Source organism: Scyliorhinus torazame, chromosome 8 (assembly GCF_047496885.1).
Source record: "Scyliorhinus torazame isolate Kashiwa2021f chromosome 8, sScyTor2.1, whole genome shotgun sequence".
Classification (NCBI taxonomy): Eukaryota; Metazoa; Chordata; class Chondrichthyes; order Carcharhiniformes; family Scyliorhinidae; genus Scyliorhinus; species Scyliorhinus torazame.
The window spans coordinates 45677994-45697203 of record NC_092714.1 but is presented as its reverse complement, the minus strand read 5'-3'; the positions used below and the strand labels follow the sequence as shown (position 1 = coordinate 45697203).

Genomic DNA, 19210 nt, shown 5'->3' with positions numbered 1-19210 from the left:
AACATATCAAAATACCCTCCAACATCACACTTAAGCCTATTTTAAAAAATTAGTGAGACAATGTGGTGCAACGATGAAAATATATAGAAGACAGATTTTCAGAAATTCACTTCTAGTGGGCAGAATTCTCTGCACAACCCGCCATGTATTTCACGGAGGTGCCCAGCCATTGGCCGACGGCAGGATCTTCTGGTCTTGCTGTTGTCAACAGGGTTTCCCGTTCAATGCACCTCTCACTGCTGGTGGTGCAGGGCTGCACCATTGGCGGCAGCAACGGTTCCTGCCAACGGTAATGGCTGGGAGGTTCAGACCATTGTCTTCTATGAAATTGGAATTACACACATTGCACATTTTACAGGGAAATATAATTGCAAAGACAACTTTATATTTAAATAATTTTCTCCACTATTCTGTTAATGGTCTGAATTGGCTGGCTGACAGTTTTTTTTTTTGTGACAAATATATAGGTTTTCCATAGCTGCAAGGAATACTGAAGGACTTGGGCCTGTAGCCATTATGAATGTTAGCACACTGCCTCAACCAGGTAATTAACCTGTTTAAAGTTAACTTCAATTAATGGAGCCACTTTCTGGATTATAATTTTGTTTTCATGTTTGTTGAAAGTATGTATCTATTATGTATCTATTTTCATCCTTCAATCGAGTATTTTTTTCCAGTCCTGAAGAAGAGTCATACAGACTCTAAACGTTAACTCTGTCCACAGATTTTAACAAACCTGACGGATTTTTCCAGAATTTTCCCTTTTAATTCTTTTCCATGGTGTAGCCAATGGGATCTCTTTTCCAATGCCAGTCCATACTCGGCCTACCCCACCTGAAGAGTATTGATGAACTGTTTTGTTTTCACAGCAAAAAGGTGGGATTTCTATTGAAAGGCTTTAATAGGATAGATATTCCAACTGGTGATATCAGTACCGTGGGTAAGACTTGGATGTTAGGTTATGGTGTATTTATGTTGGGTATCAGATAAAGTTTTCTTTATACTATGTGAAGACCTGAAAGTCCCCAGACAGTTCAGCGAATGTTCACTCAACTGATTCATGGGATGAAAGGATAAACGTTTGAGGAAACCTTTGAGCTGGAGTTTAAAAGGTGATCTGATTGAACCATATTTCAGATTCCAAGTGTTCGTGCTCACGGAGAATAGGGATTGTGTCTCACTGGCGCTAGGAGCATTGCCGGGGGAGGGGGTTGAGGAGGGGTATTCTCAAGATTTCTCTATGCAAAAATATGTCCAGCGGAAAACACGCCGGTTTACCTGCAGTGACTGGGGTCGGGCCGCCATTGTGACAGCGACCCCAACCCCCCAAAATGCAAATATTGACCCACTCCTGCTGACGAGGGGAACATCCCAACCCCTCATCAAGGAGGGGCACCCTCTCCCACCCAACCAATGGGATAACGTGACACTCACTCATTAGCCCCCACCCACACCATGTACGCATGAAGGTGGCTCAACCACCCCACTCGACCCCTCTGAGTCCCATTTAGCCACCCCATCCAGACCCTCTCTCGCCCCAGGACCCTTGCATTACCAGCAGTACACCGCCCCATGAAAATGGCACGTTGGCAGTGACTCTCGAGCCTGACCTTTCTAACCGCAGAAAGCACTTAGCATTGCTGAAGCGGTTAGAAACTGTCAATAGCAAGAATGTTTATAAACAATGTATTTAGGATCAATAGAGGGTACTTTAAATGCATTCAATCATGAAGGGAAAGATAAATAAACAAACCTCCAGGCAGCTGTGCTTAAAACATTAAGCTGTCAATCAAAAGCAAGTTAAAGGTTCAGCACTGTGAAATTGAATGAATGCTCAGCACTTCAAAGGAACTCAGGGACTTCAAGCCTTTTCGATAGTTGTGGACTTTCTACGCAGGCTCTGATACTTCAAAAAGAACTGTCAGGTCTGCTCATCAGCTGTCAGGCAGAGCAGTTCAGGCTGAGAAGCCCACTTCAGAGTTTAAACGGGTCAGTCCAACAAGGATGATGATGATTTTGAACTGCATTCCAAGAGTGTCCAGGACTGGAAGGTGCAGTTCAGACACAGGACCCCCATCCCAGGAGAAGGTCCCCGGGTCAACCCTTTACCCACAGGCTGAGCCCACCCAACCCCAAGGACCTTTGTGGGACCCATTCACGGCAGCCTGGCAGTGGCAGAGGGGCACATGAGCAATGGGCTCACATCCTTCGGGGTCCATCGAGCCAGGACTGCGCTTGGCAATACTGACACCAAAGCCCGCCCAGTGGAGTTCCCAGACCACAGCTGGGGGGAGGCGGGGAGATTCAGGCTTCCAGCCTGTTAATTATATCCTAATGAATGGAAATCAGTCATTTGCACATTCCTGCTGCCGCGGTGCGGGAAGCCCGCTATGGCCAGCAGGGCAGGACTGAAGATTTGGGATGGGTCTGCCGCCTGGCACCGATCCCGTTTTGCCACGATTCTTTGCCCAATCGGGATTGCCAATCTTAACGGCGGGGAATGTAGAATCTCAGTAATGTGATCCTGAGGGTACTTGACCTGGGTGGATGCTGAGAGGATGTTTCCCCAGGGCTCACAGTTTATAAATTAGGGGTCTCCCGTTTAAAACTGAGGGTCAGGGGGCGGCACGTGGCCTAGTGGTTAGCACTGCTGCCTACAGTGCTGAGGACCCGCGTTCGAATCCCGACCCTGGGTCATTGTCCATGTGGAGTTTGCACATTCTCCCCGTGTCTGCGTGGGTTTCACCCCCACAACCCAAAGATGTGTAGGTTAGGTGGATTGGCCACGCTAAATTGCTCCTTAATTGGAAAAAGAATAACTGGGTACTCGTCTGTTGGATTCCTTTCCGCGGAGAGCAGTAGAGGTTGGGTCATTTAATATGTTCAAGGCTGAATTAGATTTTTGAGCAGCTCGGGGTGTTTGGACGTGGTGGACAGGAACATGAAGTTGAGGCCAATGAGATCAGACATGACCTTATCAAATGGTGGAGCAGTCTTAAGGCGCTGAATGGTTTACTATTGCTCTTAATTCTTGAGTTCTTATGTACATGGTGGGCAGGTTCACCAGCTAGTTTCTCTCCATTCTTACTGACTAGCTCCATGCATATACACAGCTGATCAATATTATCAGATTGCTTTGCTTCATTTTCCAAAATACAAGGGGTCTTTGCTAGCCAGCGAGTTCCTGCCCCCTGCTTTTGTTCCGTCACTGCTATTTGCCCTCCTCACCTGCATCACATTGGTTTTTGTTTGATAAATTTAGAGAACCCAATTCATTTTTCCAATTCTGGGGCAATTTTAGCGTGGCCAATGCACCTAGGGGTTGTGGGTAAGGGATTAATGTTGCAAACTGTGTTGGAGACAGCAATGCATTACACTAAAGTAACTGCTCTGTGTGGCCATGTAGATGTCTATGTGCAGATGAGAATGAAGGCAGAATATTAGAGTTCTTGGTGGAGTCATGACATTTTGAGCTGGATTCTCCGCCCCGTCGTGCCACATTTCTGCCTCGACCGTCGGCGGGATTCTCCGTTACGCCGGCTGGTCAATGGGGTTTCCCATTGTGAGGCAGCCCCACGCCGTTGGGAAATCCCCAGGCGTCGGCAAAACAGAGCATCTCGCCTGCGGAGAATCCCTCCCTTTATCTTTTACTCTCAATATTGTTCAAGGTGGCCTCCCTGAAAGGCATCAAGAGCATGTAGTCCCTGAGCTCTCCTCTAGCGTGCATCTTCCCCATTGCATTGGGTGCTAGCTTGTACCCAGTGACAAGGTAGCAAAGCTTCTTAACATGTTTATTGAAGTTTCCCATGCACAATAATCAATGTGCCTAAACTGCAGCTTAACCTTCGTATCATGAAGCAACCACATAACATGCTGTTACGTTGTAGGTTGTGTTACATTACTTGTAAGTAGTGATGTTAGTCGTAGCTCAGTGTTTGCACTTATGCCTCTGCTTCTGGAGGTCATGCAATTAAACTCCACGCCAAAGATGGAGGACGTGATCTACCCAAATGGGAACAGAGTCTTATAATGAGCGCGATTAGCCGGGTGTTTCCCTGTGCTCGGGAGTACCGAGAAACCCCACCCTATCAAACAGGACTCTTGTTCCCTTTCGGGTAGATTTGAGGCTTCTGTGGGGATCTCCCTGACGAGGCCACACTTAGTCCCATTTTCTACACTGAAGAGCTCCGCTCGAGGGAACTCCTCAGTGCAGAAGGAGAACAGGACGCCATTTTTAAATGTGCGACGCCGAACTCCACCACCCCCCCCCCCCCCCCCCCAGCCCTAACTCACCTGTAAGGGGATCACCAGGCCCGCCTGCACCTGCCCTGGGCACCCCCGGGCCTGATCACCATCGCTTTAATATGCGTGGGATCTAACTCCTGCACCTTGGAGATCCCGGTTAGTCTCCACAAATGTGGTCTTGGCGTATCAGCATCTGCGCTGATGGGGGATGGGGAGGGTTATTCCAGGTGATTGGGGGCCCGCGGGTGATCGGGCTCTGGGCAGGGTGGTACCCTGGTACCCCTAATCCCATCCGAGCACCCTGGCACCGGCGGACAAGGTGCCCGTGGAGCATTTTTTCTGCCCCAGGGACTGGGCCTGGAGTGGCTGCATTATGGAGTGGAGTGCAGGGGGCATGATTGGCTCCCTGATAGGTGAGTTGGGGTGCAGGGAGAGTCCGAGGTCGCGGTGGGGGGGGGGGGGGGGGTCTAAAGATGGGGACGCCATTTTTAAATGGCGCCCCGACCTCCTCCTGCACTAGCGAGCGTAGCTCATTAGAGTAGTGGGACTAGGGACTATGTGCGGCTTCAGTGTGGCGCTCCTCTCTGAGGCCCCAAAATAAAGCAGAGTCCCATTTGATAGTGGGGTCATTCTTGGTGCTGCCACCACGGGAAACACGCTCGACACGGGTCTCTGTTTCATTTCTGTTAAATTGCACCTGTAGACTAGGCAATCAAGTGCCAAAAAGAGATGAAGAGAAATTTCTATACTTGAGTGGTTAGAATGTAGAACATGCTTCCTCAGCAAGAGGTTGAAACAACTAACTTTGATACTTTCAAAAGGAAACTAGTTGAGTACCCGAAGGGAACCGTAACTATGCTGAAAGTCTGAGAGGAGGTGGATGGGATGAGTGAACATATATCTGGAGTAACTAAATGCAAATGTCGCCACAGTCCCAAAGGACCACATGCTGCTCTTCCCTTTGAGAGCTGACTGGTGGTGATTTAACCACCACACAATGGGTGAGGGGCAAGGTTGAGAAGGCAGCACCTTCATGAATAACCTCAGCCGGTACGGGAATTGAACCCACGCTATTGGTCCGCATCATGAACCAGCTATCAAGTCAACTGAGTTAAACACCAGTATACACTGTTTTGCCTGTTCCAAATAATAGCAATGAAAGAGCTGTAAGGTTGATTGAGATTGTGGGATGGGTTAACAGTAATTGTGTAACATGTGTGCTTATGAACATAGTGTTAACCTTGGTAGCATTCTTAAGTGTCATGTGAGTGTACCTTTAAAAGAAATGGATGTTTAAGCAATGTACCTTCAAGAAATGGAGATGATCATATTACTGAAGTGATGTCAGGGGGTGGGGGGGAGCTGTGCTCACTTCTGATTTTGGTTTCAGTTCGAGGAGAAAGCTGGGAGTGTCTTGTGTGTTGCTGAGAGCTGCAGGAAAAAAACACAGAGCTGGTCTGTTGATGTCTGCAAATCTAAAGACTATAAATATATTGACTGTAACCTCATGTCTGTTTTTGAAGTCTTTTGGATGTTTAAAGGAACAGAAGGATTATTTAGTGTTGTAGTCTTTTGGGGTTATCTTTGAAGTAATGGGTGTTAAGATATTCAATGTTTGTTTTTAAAAGGTTAATTTGAGTTCATAGAATAAACATTGTTTTGTTTTAAAAACCATATGCCCATAATTGCTGTATCACACCTGGAGAGTACGCCGTGTGCTCCCCACATCACAATCTATTAAAAGTTGTGGGTCGGTTGAACTCCCATGAAACACTTTGGGGTTCTGTAAACCTGGACCCATAACATAAGAATATATCATTCCATTTTGCATTTGTCCCAGGTTTTTGTAAACATACTATTGAGCACTGTTACCAGCTCTTTCCTGACAATTGATACTGCCCTTCTCTGTAAGTGGCCTTGAATACAAAACTCCCTTCATGAAGTAACCTGTTCACTTTAGCCAACTACCACTGGATCACTGGGATGTCTTCCAGGGAAGATGGGGCCTGTACAAGAAGGTTTGCTAGTATGGTTCTGAGCATGGTACCAGGGTCAGGCTGGCTAAGAGTAAGTGTAGGCTGGGGGAGGTCGAACTCAGTGGGACGGGAGGTCTGGAGTGTGTCTGATTCAATGCACAGTGTAACAGGTAAGACAGATGAACTTAAAGCCTTAATTCATGTGCGGAGCTTGGATGTGGTTGCTGTAATGGAGACTTGGGTAAAAAAGGGGCAGAACGGGCAGCTAAATATTCCAGGATATAGGTGTTTTGGGCGAGACGGGGAGGAAGGTAAAAGAGGTAAGGAAGTTGCAATACTGGTTAGAAAACATATTACAGCTGTACAGAGAGAGGACGCCATGAAAAAATCAAGTAACAAGGTACTGTGGGTAGAGCTCAGAAACAGGAAAGGTGCAGTCATTATGTTGGCGGTGTACTACAGGCCTCCCAACAGCCCACGGGAAGTTGAGGAACAGATATGTAAGCAGATTCTGGATAGATGTGGAAATAATAGGGTTGTTGTAGGGGAAGACTTTAATTTTCCTCATATTGACTGGAAATCCCCTTGGGCTAGGGATCTGGATGGTGAGGAATTTGTTAAGTGCGTCCAAGAAGGTTTTTAGGAACAATATGTGGATAGTCCGACTAGAGAGGGGGCTATATTGGACCTAGTACTAGGGAACGAGCCTGGCCAGGTCAAAAATGTTGTAGTGGGAGAACATGTGAGCACAATTCCGTAAGCTTTCAGATACTCATGGAAAAGGACGAGTGTTGTCCTAGGATTAAGGTGCTAAACTGGGGGGAGGCAGGATTAGGCAGGATTTGATGGCTGTTGTTTGGGAGAGGCTTTTTGAGGGTAAATCCACTTTTGGCATGTGGGAGTCTTTTAAGGAGCAGTTGATGGGAATGCAGGATAGGCAGTAAAAAGGAAGGACAGGAAAGGCAGGATTCGGGAACCATGGATGACCAGGGAAATTGAGAATCTTGTCAAAAAGAAAAAAGATGCATATGTGAGGTACAGGCAACTAAAAACAGATAAAGCACTTGAGGAATACAAGAGAAGTAGAAAAGAGTTCAAGCAGGGAGGTGGGAGGGCAAAAAGGGGTCACAAATGCCCTTAGCAGACAGGATTAAGGAGAATCCCGAGGCGTTTTATACGTATATTAGAAACAAGAGGGTAATTCGAGAAAGAGTTGACCCACTCAAGGACAAAGGAGGGAAATTATGTATAGAACCAGAGTTTCTGGTGAGGTCCTTAATAAATATTTTGCATCAGTATTCACAAAGGAGGGACATGTTGATTGATGGTATCTCAGAGGGATGTGTAAACACTTTAGAACAGGTCGTTATTAAGAGGGAGGAAGTGTTAGGTGTATTAAAAAGCATTAAGGTAGACAAATTCCCAAGGCCAGATGGCATCTACCCTAGGTTACTGAAGGAGGCAAGCGATGAAATCGCTGGGCCTCTGACAGAAACCTTTGTGTCCTCATTGGCCATAGGTGAGATCCCAGAGGATTCGAGGATAGCCAATGTTGTACCGTTATTTAAGAAGGGTTGCAAGGATAATCCTGGTAATTATAGGCCAGTGAGCTTGACGTTGGTGATAGTGAAATTGTTGGAAAAGATTCTCAGAGATGGGATCTATGCACATTTGGAAGTGAATGGTCTTATTAGTGACAGACAGCATGGCTTTGTACGAGGGAGGTCAAGTTTCACTAATACGATTGAATTTTTTGAGGAACTGACAAAAATGATTGACGAGGGAAGGGCTGTGGATGTTGTCTACATGGACTCTAGTAAAGCATTTTATAAGGTCCCTCATGGCAGGCCGGTACAAAAGATTAGATCACATGGGGTCAGGGGTGAACTAGCTGGATGGATCCAGAACTGGCTTGGCCATAGAAGACAGAGGATCGCAGTGGAAGGGAATCTTTCAGAATGGAGGTCTGTAACTAGTGGTGTTCCATAGGGATCAGTCCTGGGACCACTGCTCTTTGTAATAAATATAAATGACTTGGAAGAAAACGTAGCGTGTCTGATCAAGTTTGCGGATTGCAGGAGTTGCGGATAGTGATGAAGATTGTCAGAGAATGTAACATGATATAGATAGGCTGCAAAATTGGGCAGAGAAATGGCAGATGGAATTTAACTCCGACAAATGCGAGGTGATGCATTTTGGTAGATCCATTTCAGGTTTGAGCTATAAAATAAATGACTGAACTCAGAGACACAGAGCGATCTGGCCGTGCAGGTCCACCGATCCTTAAAAGTGGCAGCATAGGTGGAAATGGTGGTGAAGAAAGCATGTGGCATACCTGCCTTCATAGGATGGGGTATCGAGTATAGAAGCTTGAAAATTATGGTACAATTATATAGAATGTTGGTTAGGCCACATTTGGAATACTGTGTCCAATTCTGGTCACCGCACTACCAGAAGGACGTGGAGGCTTTGGCGAGAGTACAGAAAAGGTTTACCAGGATCTTGCCTGGTATGGAGGGTATTAGCTGTGAGGAGAGATTGAATAAATTGGGATTGTTCTCCCTAGAGAGAGGCTGAGGGGCGACCTGATAGAAGTTTATAAAATTATTAGGGGTATAGATAGGGTGAACAGGTTGGAGGCTTTTTCCCACGGCAGAAATGACAATTACAAGGGGGCACCGGTTCAAGGTGAGGGAGGAAAGTTTCAGTGGAGACGTGCGGGGGAAGCTTTTTACACAGAAGGTGGTGGTGGCCTGGAATGCATTGCCAAGTGAGGTGGTTGAGCCAGATACGTTAGCGACCTTTAAGACTTATCTGGATAGGCACATGAACAGACGGGGTATAGAAGGATACAGGCGATTGGTCTAGATAGGACACGTGATCAGCGCAGGCTTGGTAGGCCGAAGGGCCTGTTCCTGTGCTGTATTGTTCTTTTGTACCAGGGAATCTAGTACTGCACTGCTCCATCGCTTACACTGTGATGACATAGACTGGTAAAGTCACCCTAACTTTAATTTTTTATACCTACAAGAAGAATGCTGGATTGGATTTCCTAAATAGGAGCCAGTTTTGAAACGTCTTCATCGTTTCACAAATTGGCAGCCTAGTTTCTAGAGAGTCGTGACTTCACTTGGCTGTGTTTGGCCAGTTGTCAGGCTGGCTGTGAATCATTAGTGAACGTATACATTTCAGCAAGGCGAAGAAAATCAGTGTTCAACTCATTGCATTTGAATCATGTCTGTTGTGTTGACTATGAATCATTACCGATGGCAGCTGCAAAAAAAAATTGTGACTCAGAGCTTATACACCTCTTGGAGAAAGGCAACTGAGTAAGAAAATGGAAATTGAGGTGGTGGAAATTCAGCTAGCCTAAATGATGAAATGTTTAAGGATTGCAATAAAAATAATTGTGCTGCTGCTTTGGTTAAAAATGAACTTAAAAGCAATTAATTACATTTTTTGCAGAGCTGTCTGGAAGTCTGGCACTCTGGCTGTCGAGACAAAGTGCCCTGTATGAAAGTAAACTTGGAGATTTGGAGGAGATGTTCTGTTCCAGAACAGATTGGATTACTCACAGCATCACTGGTACAGTTAATTCCTTCCTTTCTTGTGGATACAAACAAGCTGTCCAGCTTCCTGGCTGAGTCATCTACAGTCAGTAGGTTTGATCAGTTAACGACATTGAAACCTTCGCTGAACTATTATCTATTTTATTTCCTGCAGCATTAATAAAATCAAATAAATTAAAGATAACTGGCAAAGCAGGGGGGGGGGGGGGGCGGAGAAAGAGTGAGGGAGTTGACCTAATTGGATAGCTGCTTTAAAGGGCTGGCGCAGATGCGATAGATTGAATGGCCACCTGTCTCTATAAAGTGAACGCAATAAGAACTGCACAATTGTATTTTGGGTCTCTAGGAATTCAGGGTGGCACAGTGGTTAGCACTGCTGCCTCACAGCACCAGGGAGCAGGATTCAATTCTGACCTCGGGTGACTGTCTCTGTGGAGTGTGCACTTTTTCACCTCGTTTGCATGCCGTGGTGAGCCACGTATGGCTATTGTATATACTCTCTGTTGTTCTATCATTACTATTGTCATCGACATCCACTATTGTATATACTTACTGCTGTTGCTGTTGAATTGTTGTGTTGATGCTGCTGTTGGCTCCGCTTGTGGCTCCGCCCCTCTGAGGAGGTATATAACCGGCCGATCTGAGACAGGCTCTCAGTGCGGGAGAAGCTACAGGTTGGCACACATTTAGTTGATTAAAGCCACTGGTCTTTGGTACAAACTGTCTCCACTGAATTGATGGTCATCACATCGGTTTCCTCCGGGTGCTCCGGTTTCCTCCCACAGCCCAAAGATGTGCAGGTTTGGTGGATTGGCAGTGCTAAAATTGCCCCTTGGTGTCCAAAAGGATGGGTGGGGATAGGGCAGGGAGTATGGGTCTGCCTAGGTAGCGTGCTCCTTTGGAGGATCGGTTCAGACTTGATGGGCTAAATTCACTGTAGGGATTCTATTTGGTGATCTTTTTTCTATACAAATAAGGTTAGAATTTGGTGTCAAGGTTAGAATGCAAGGTTAGAATGGACTCGAAACGTTAGCTCTTTTCTCTCCCTACAGAGGCTGCTAGACTTGCTGAGATTTTCCAGCATTTTCTCTTTCGTTTCAGATTCCAGCATCCGCAGTAATTTGCTTTTCATAGAATTTACTGTGCAGAAGGAGGCCATTCGGCCCATCGAGTCTGCACTGCCCCTTACAAAGAACACTCTACTCAAGCCCACGTATCTACCCTATCCCAGTAACCGCCACTTAACCTTTTTGGACACTAAGGGCAATTTAGCATGACCAGTCCACCTAACCCGCACATCTTTGGGCTGTGGGAGGAAACCGGAGCACCCGGAGGAAACCCACGCAGACACGGTGAGAACGTGCAGACTCCGCACAGACAGTGACCCAGCCGGGAATCGAACCTGGGACCTGGGAGCTGTGGAGCAACTGGGCTAACCACTATGCTGCCGTGCTGCCCTTTTATTAGAATGCTTCACCCCCTTTTGAACTTTAGTGCCAGTAGGTGGTCTTTTGATGAAGGCATGTTGTTGGGGCAGTTTAAAAAGGAGTGATTAACGATGTTGGTACATGCACAATGTGGGGAAATAATTTACTTCCTAGTACAGATAGCTCTCACCTTGAAAAACAGTCTCATTAACCAATATAGTTAAATAGCAAAATTGTACTATCACTGATATTCTTATCACAAGCCATTAAAAGTCCAACAGATTTTCTTGTACTGCTGAACCTTCAGAGCTGGTGATACTTCAATTAATTTTATTTAATCAATTGAAAACTTTGAAATACAGTACATTTTGGCTGAGCATGAAACATGTTAATCATGTTAACTGAGTTACTGGGTTATGACGATCGGGTGGAGGCATGGGCTTAGGTTGGGTGCACTTTCCAAGAGCCGGTGCAGATTCAATGGGTTGAATGGCCTCCTTCTGCACTGTAAATTCTTTGAATCATCTCCATGTGTAGCCTTCGATTTTATAATTCATTGCATGCATTGTAATGCTGCCATTTCCTGGTGCAGGAGTCTTGTGCTTGTATATATAGCCTGTCAAACCAGCTGAAGCATAATTCCATAGAAGGGAGATGATTTAGCCAAAGTATTTAAAATAATGATGAGGTTCAACAGGGTGGATACAGGTAAACTATTTCCATTCATTGGGGATTCCAGAACAATGAGGGCGATTCTCCAATATGGAGCCCAAGTGTTCGTGCCATCATGAACGCCGTCACGTTTCACAACAGCGCGAACCGGGCCTGGGTACGACAGATTCTGGTCCCCACAGGGGGCCAGCAAGGCGCTGGAGCGTTTCACGCCGCTCCAGACTCCTTTCGCGGTGCCAAATGGCCCCGACTCAAGATGGCGTCGGTGTGCAGGGGCCGGGCACGCCAGAAAGTAGGCCCGGGGGGGGTGGGAGAGAGGCTGGCCCCCGATTGGTGGGCCCCGATCGTGGGCCAGACTCCATCGGAGGCCCCCTCCGATGAAGGAGCCCCCCCCCTCCCAAACAGGCCGCCCCCGATCGTCCGCGCAGAGTTCCCGCCGGCAGCGACAAGGGGTGAACGGCGTATCGGCGCGGCCGCTCGGCCCATCCAGGCCGGAGAATTGGCGGCCCCGCCGATTCCAGCGGCCCGTGCCGCGGCAAACGCGCAGGCGCAAATGGGGCCGATTCTCCGCACCTCGGAGAATTGCGCTGTGGCGTTGTGGCGTGGTTATGCTGATTCTCCGGCCTGGGGGCTTGGAGAATCGCCCCCAATGTGTCATATCTTAAAATTACAGCTAGGCCATTTGGGAGAGAAGTCGGGAAGTACTTTTCCCACAGAAAAGATAGTGAAAGTCTGGAACTTCTGACTCCCAAAAGGCTGAAAATTTTGGATCATTGAAACCTCTAAGACTAAGATTAATAGATTTAATTAGGTAAGAAAATCACAGGATATGGATCAAAGATGGCCTCATGGATTCAAGGGATAGATCAGCCTTGATTTTATTGAACAGTGAAACTGTCTGAAGGGCCTCAATGATCTACACCTAGTCCATAATTCAGAAAGTTAACTAAACACTTGCTTATTTGTGTCCTCCCCACTCCCGCCTGCTGATGGATTAGGAATATCTGGTGACATACGCAAGAAAGAGCTCTACATTTCTGAGGGGCCACACATCTGGGCATTATCAGTTGGCAGCTCTAACCATTATCGTCTGGTTTATCGGAGTGACAGATTTATCAGTGATCTCTCTGTTGACTGGCTGTACAACAAACTTTACTTTGTCATAGGCCGACAGGTAAATATTTTTGACGTGCTCTTCAGTATGATGTTCACTGAGCAATGCGATTATTTCCAAAGTTCAATTCAATATTTTTTTGCTGCTTGTATTCAGTCATGAGTTTTTGATTTATAATAGTTTCTCCACTTAGAACATAAGAACTAGGAGCAGGAGTCGGCAATTCAGCCCCTCGAGTCTGCTCCACCATTCAATATGCTCATGGTTGATCTAATCTCGTCCTCAACTCCACTTTCCTGCCTATTCTCCATAACCCTTCCACTCATTACTGATTAAAAATCTGTCTAACTCCTCCTTAAATTTACTCAATGTCCCGGCATTCACCGCACTCTGGGGTAGTGAATTCCACAGATTCGTGACCCTTTGAGAGAAGTAATTTCTCCTCATCTCCGTTCTAAATCTGCTACCCTTTATCCTAAAGCGATGACCTCTCATTCTAGATTGCCCCAGAAGAGGAAGCATCCGCTCTACTTCTACATTGTCAGTACATTTATCATCTTATCTACCTCAGATCTCCTCTCATTCTTCTAAACTCGAGAGAGTATAGGCCTAAACTGCTCAATTTCTCATCATAAGACAAACCCCTAATCTCTGGAATCAATCTAGTGAACTTCATTGAACTGCTCCATTGCAACTACATCCCTCCTCAAATACGGTAATGGGGGCCAAAACTGTACACAGTACTCCAGTTGTGGCCTCACCAATGACTTGTACAGTTGCAGCAATACTTCCCTACTTTTATTTTCTATTCCTTTAGCTTTAAAGACCAAAATTCCATTTGCTTTCCTTATTGCCTGCTTTACCTGCATGCTAGTTTCTGCCATTCGTGCACTACCCAGGTCCCTCTGCACTGAAGCACTCTGTGGTTTCTCTCCATTTAGATAATAAGTTGCCTTTCCATTTTTCTGACCAAAATTGTTAACCTCACACTTACCCTTGTTAAACTCAATCTTCCAAATTTTGGCTCACTCACCTAAACTATCTGTATCCATTTGTAAATTTCTTACTTCCTCTTTGCAACTTATTATCCCACCTATTTAAGTGCCATCTGTAAATTGGCTGTGGTACCTTCAATCCCTGCATCCAATCTTTGATATATATTGTAATTAGTTAGGACCGAACCCTGTGGCACCCCACCAGTCACATCTTGCCAACCAGAAAAAGACCCATTTAACCCGACTCTCTGCCTTCTGTCAGTTAGCCAGTCCTCTATCCAAGCTAATAAATTATCCTGAATCCCATGTGAGTTTACCTTGTGTGAGGCACCTATCAAATGCCTGCTGGAAGTTAAACCTTTTACTAGCAAAGTCATAAAACAGTCTTTTTTATTAATTCTAGCCAGCCCGTCTCTGCTTTTACCAGTAAAGATGTTATTATCCAAGTGAATTTCTGGTAAATTGAAATCTGCAACAACTGTAGTTGGTCTCTTAGTGGTTGATTACATCAATTCATCCCACAGTTCCTGATCCAGACTTTCAGCCTGGCCTGGAGGTCTGTAGCATTCCCCAAGTAATATTACCATCTCTTAATTCTGTGCAACACAATTATGTGTCTGCCTCTCAAACCATTTCCAAGTTGAAATGAAGTGCCTTTTTACTTTTCTTGTTGCCTTGTGCTCCTCTCTAATTCCTGCATTTCCCCAATGCTTGCTGGCATTCACGACTCCCCGCAATGAAAATGTAGAAGTATTTGATTTACATGAGATAGTGATTGACATCTTGAGGTTACTTGATAGTGTTTGCAACTCTGCTGCGTATGTTGATGATTACAATTTCTTTCTTCATAGGTGTTGCGGTGTGATGTGAGAAACTGCTCCACTGAAGTTGTCATTATGTTAACTTCTTCTCCAGTTAAAACTGTAGCAGACCCTTTCAACGGGTGAGTTAAATGCCCTGCAAAGCTATGTAATCTCCGAATGATCTGCTGCTTTCTTGTTAATTCATGAGCCCTCGGGTTTTACAGGAATGGAGGGTTTAAGTCAATTATTCATTTTTGAGAATTAAGATGGAATGCTGCTTTATGAACATGTTAAATTAACATGTTGCCTGTAGGGTAGGTAAAATTGTCAGCCATGTTATGACTGTTGTGTTTGTTCTATCTCGAAGCAATGCAGACATAACTCACCAGTTTCTATGTGCAAAGTAACTTTTCTTACAGGTTTTGTTTAATTTTCAGCAACATTTACAATTTGTTTACTTTTCTGAGTCCACATATGTTTAACGAATCAAGCAGAGTGAGTACCAATAGTAAGGACTCATATAATCAAACACAGAACAATTGAACACAACACATTTCCCCCCCTTAACTTAAGCAACATATGTATGTATATCGAATAATTTCTTAGCTTGTGTGTTTTCTATAAGTACATAGTCTTCAATGTTGTAAGTTGCTTTGCTATTGTTAACCTTGTCTGTGGTAGTGTAACTGAGCATGTGAGCCACTCGATTGCATAAACCCGTGAGATACATATAAATGATCTGCAAGCAGGGACAGAGTGTAACAGCAAAATCTGCGGATGATACTAAAGTAGGTGGGGAAGGAGGCAGTGAAGAGGAGATACAAATTTTACAGACTGATATAGATAGGCTAGGAGATTGGGCCAAAATTTGGCAGGTGGAGTTTAATGTGAATAAGTATGAGGTTATCCATTTTGGCGAAAAAAATAGTTGGGCAAATTATTATCTGAATGGAAAGCAGGTTTAAAATGCGCCTGGGCAGAGGGATCTGGATGTCTTTGTTCATGAATCGCAGAATGTCTGTATGCAAGTACAAATGGAATGTTAGCATTTATTGTAAAAGGACGGAGTATAATAGTAGAGAAGTGTTGTTGCAATTGTATAGGGTGTTGTTGAGACTACATCTGGGGTACTGTGTCCAGTTTTGGTCTCCTTATTTCAGGAAGGATGTGGTGACATTGGAGGCAGTTCAGAGGAGGTTCACCAGATTGATTCCGGGGATGAAGGTGTTGATGTGTGAGGAGAGATTAAACAGTTTGGGCTTATTTTCGCTGGATTTAGAAGGCTGAGAAGGGATCTGATCGAGGGATCTAAAATATTGAAAGGGATCGATAAAGTAAAAGTTGACCAAATGTTCCCCCTTGTGGGGAAATCTAAAACAAGAGATCATGGGCTCCGATTGCTGACACCGAATAGTGTTTGACAATCAGCCAGAGAATACATTTTTACTCCAAAATCGGGGCCGTGTCGTTTTTCCGATGCTCCGCCCCCTCAAAAACAGCATACTCGAGGAGTGCGTCGTTGGGACATTGTCAGGACGTCACCTGAGGCCTTCCCCCGATGCTCTGCCCCCGAAGGGCTGACTTGCCAAAGGCATCAGACGCGTGTCCTCTCAATTTACGTAAACCTTGCGTGCTGGCTCTGGACCGTGTCCAGCGCCGGCACTGGGGGGGGGGGGGGGTGGAGCCATTTCATTGACTGGGAGGACTTCAGTGGGGGTTGGGGGCACTCATGGGGTTGGTCCGGGGTTGGTGAGGCGGGTTACAGGGGGGCGGTTTTTGGCAGGCTAGGCCATGTTGTATGGCGAGACCACCACAGGCTGCCGCCATGGGCATGCACGTATCGGCAGGTAAAGCCAGGGGCTTTATGTGCCGTGGCTGTTAGCCCCCCACTGGACGGAGCATCAGTGTGGGGGCGCCATGACATTTTGGTCGTGAGACCAGATACAACTCTGGACATAGCTGCAAGATCGGAGAATCCAGCCCATAAATATAGGTTGAGAGGCAGTAGATTTAAAACTGAGATGAGGAGGCACTACTTCTCGCAGAGGGTGGTGAACCTGTGGAACTCGCTGCCCCATAGTGCAGTGGAATCTGAGCCTTTAAATGGTTTCAAGAGGGAGTAAGATATAGTTCTGATTTAAAAAAAAAAAAAAAAAAAAAAACAGGCTAAAGGTATATGGGGATAGGTAGGGAGATCACTTTGAGACGAGGAAGAGATCAGCCATGATCTAATTGAATGTGGAGCAGGTTCGAAGGGCTGAAATGCCTACTTCTGCTCATAATTCCTATGTTCCTATGTACTCTACCTCAAAGTTATACTGTTGAAGACAATCGGACCATCTGCAGAAGTCGATGGCCAGACCTTGACATGGCCAACATTATAGTCAGCACTTGGTGATCTGTGTATATTATATATAATGTAAATACAATGGCCGGGATTCTCCCACAATCAGCGGGACGGACGGTACCGGCGCCAAAGAGTGGTGCCTCCGCACTTCCAGGGGTTAGACCGGCACTGGAGTGGTTGGCGCCGCGCTAGCCGACACCGAAGGGCCTCCGCTGGCCAGTGCGAGTTGGTACATGCGCAGGAGCACCAGCATGTTCTGGCGCATGCACAGAACTGCTGCCGTGTTTCCTGCGCATGGGCAGGGGGGTTTCTTCTCCGCGCCGGTCATCGCGGAGCCTTACAGAGGCCGGCGCGGAGGGAAAGATGCCCCCATGGCACAGATCGCCCACAGATCGGTGTGCCCTGATTGCGGGCCTGGCCACCGTGCCCCCCCCCCCCCACGGGCCGGATCTCTCCCCCCCCCCCCCCCCCCCCCCCCTCCGAGGACTCCGCAAGTCACCATCCAAGTCAGGTCCTGTCAATATGGACCTTGTCTAATCCACGCCGGCGGGACTTGCCGAAAACGGGCGGCCGCTCGGCCCATCGGGGCCCGGAGAATCGCCGGGGGGGGGGGGGGGCGCGCTATCAACGGCCCCCGACCGGCACAGCGCGATCCCCGCCCCCACCCAAAAACCGGCGGCGTAGAATTCAGCAGCCGACGTGGGAGCGGCGGGGCGGGATTCACGCCGCCCCCCCCCGGCGATTCTCCGACCCGACGGGGGGTCGGAGAATCCCGCCCAATGTATGCGCCAATGTTCACAAGGTAGTGCTTTCTACTCTCCAGTAGAGTATTTGTGCTCAGTTTCTGACAACGGCATGATGCAGAAGTAATTGGTTATTCGCTCTCTTCAATGTAGTGTGGGAGTAAAGTTTCAATCGCATTTCTTGACACATCTGTTCTGACATATATTTCTGCTTGTGGGTTGAAATGTGCAAGGACTAGTGGAGATGCTATCTTTGCCTTTAACATGTCAAATGCTGTTTGCTGTACGATTGTCCATCCTCATTGTGCATCTTGGCATAGTCGTTTCCGAAGCAGCTCTGCGATCTCTAAGTACTTGGAAACAGTTTTGTGATAAAAGTTGGTTGCACCAAGGAATGATACCAATCATTGTTTTCACATTAGACAGGGTTGGAAGTGAATGACATTGTCATGTGCAGGCTTCATTACAGCTGCTGCCACTTTGTACCCTAGGAAGCCAATCTCGGGTGTCGCAAACGTGCTTTTGTCCTTTTTGAGCGTCATGTGATTATGAGCTTTGTGTTATGAGAGTCGAGTGAGCACTGTTCACAACTACTAATCAAGTTCTGCTTCCATTGATGACAACTTTGAGCATCCCCATAAAATTTGACAAGACTGAGAAAATGATCTTCCGCTAGGTACTGAACTTAGTCCATTGGGCATTCTGCAGCACTCAAACACACTCTCATGAGTAACAAAAGCTGAAAGATTGAGGCAGCACGGTGGCACAGTGGTTACCTGGGCTTGATTCCAGCCTTGGCTGACTGTATGGAGTTTGCAATTTATCCCCGTGTCTGTGTGGGTGTCCTGCGGGTACTCTGGTTCCCCCCCACACTCCAATGATGTGCAGGTTAGGTGGATTGGCCAATTCTAAATTGCCCTTAGTGTCCAATGATGTGGAAATTAGGTTAGGTTACAGCGATGGGATGAAGGAGTCGGCCTAGGTAAGGGGCTCTTTCAGAGGGTCAGTGCAGTCTTGATGGGCTGAATGGCCGTCTTCTGCACCGTAGGGATTCTATGTTGGCATTGCTCTGCTAGGGGTATCTAAAGATAGTTCCGTCACCTATTAAACTTCATGAAAACTCTGGAGATATGAAATGATGCTGATATTTCTTGGATTGTAAGAAGTGGGACGCTGGTCTGGAATGATAGCTTTGTTGTCTGCTTATGATTGACACATAATCTAAGTTTGCATTGTTTCATCACGCAATGACTAGGTTTGATTTTTTAAAAACAATTCACTCATGGAATGCGGATGTCATTGACCAGGCCAGCATTTAA

General features: G+C 46.4%; 1 protein-coding gene across 1 annotated transcript in view; it reads left to right on the top strand.

Moving 5' to 3' along the window:
• Positions 1-19210, top strand: part of ros1 (c-ros oncogene 1, receptor tyrosine kinase) — a 400619-nt gene that overhangs the window by 73489 nt on the left and 307920 nt on the right. The window contains exons 9-12 of the mRNA XM_072513469.1: positions 468-544; positions 9687-9806; positions 12888-13063; positions 14850-14941. Coding sequence (XP_072369570.1) covers positions 468-544; positions 9687-9806; positions 12888-13063; positions 14850-14941 — 465 coding nt within the window. The remainder of the gene's footprint in view (positions 1-467; positions 545-9686; positions 9807-12887; positions 13064-14849; positions 14942-19210) is intronic.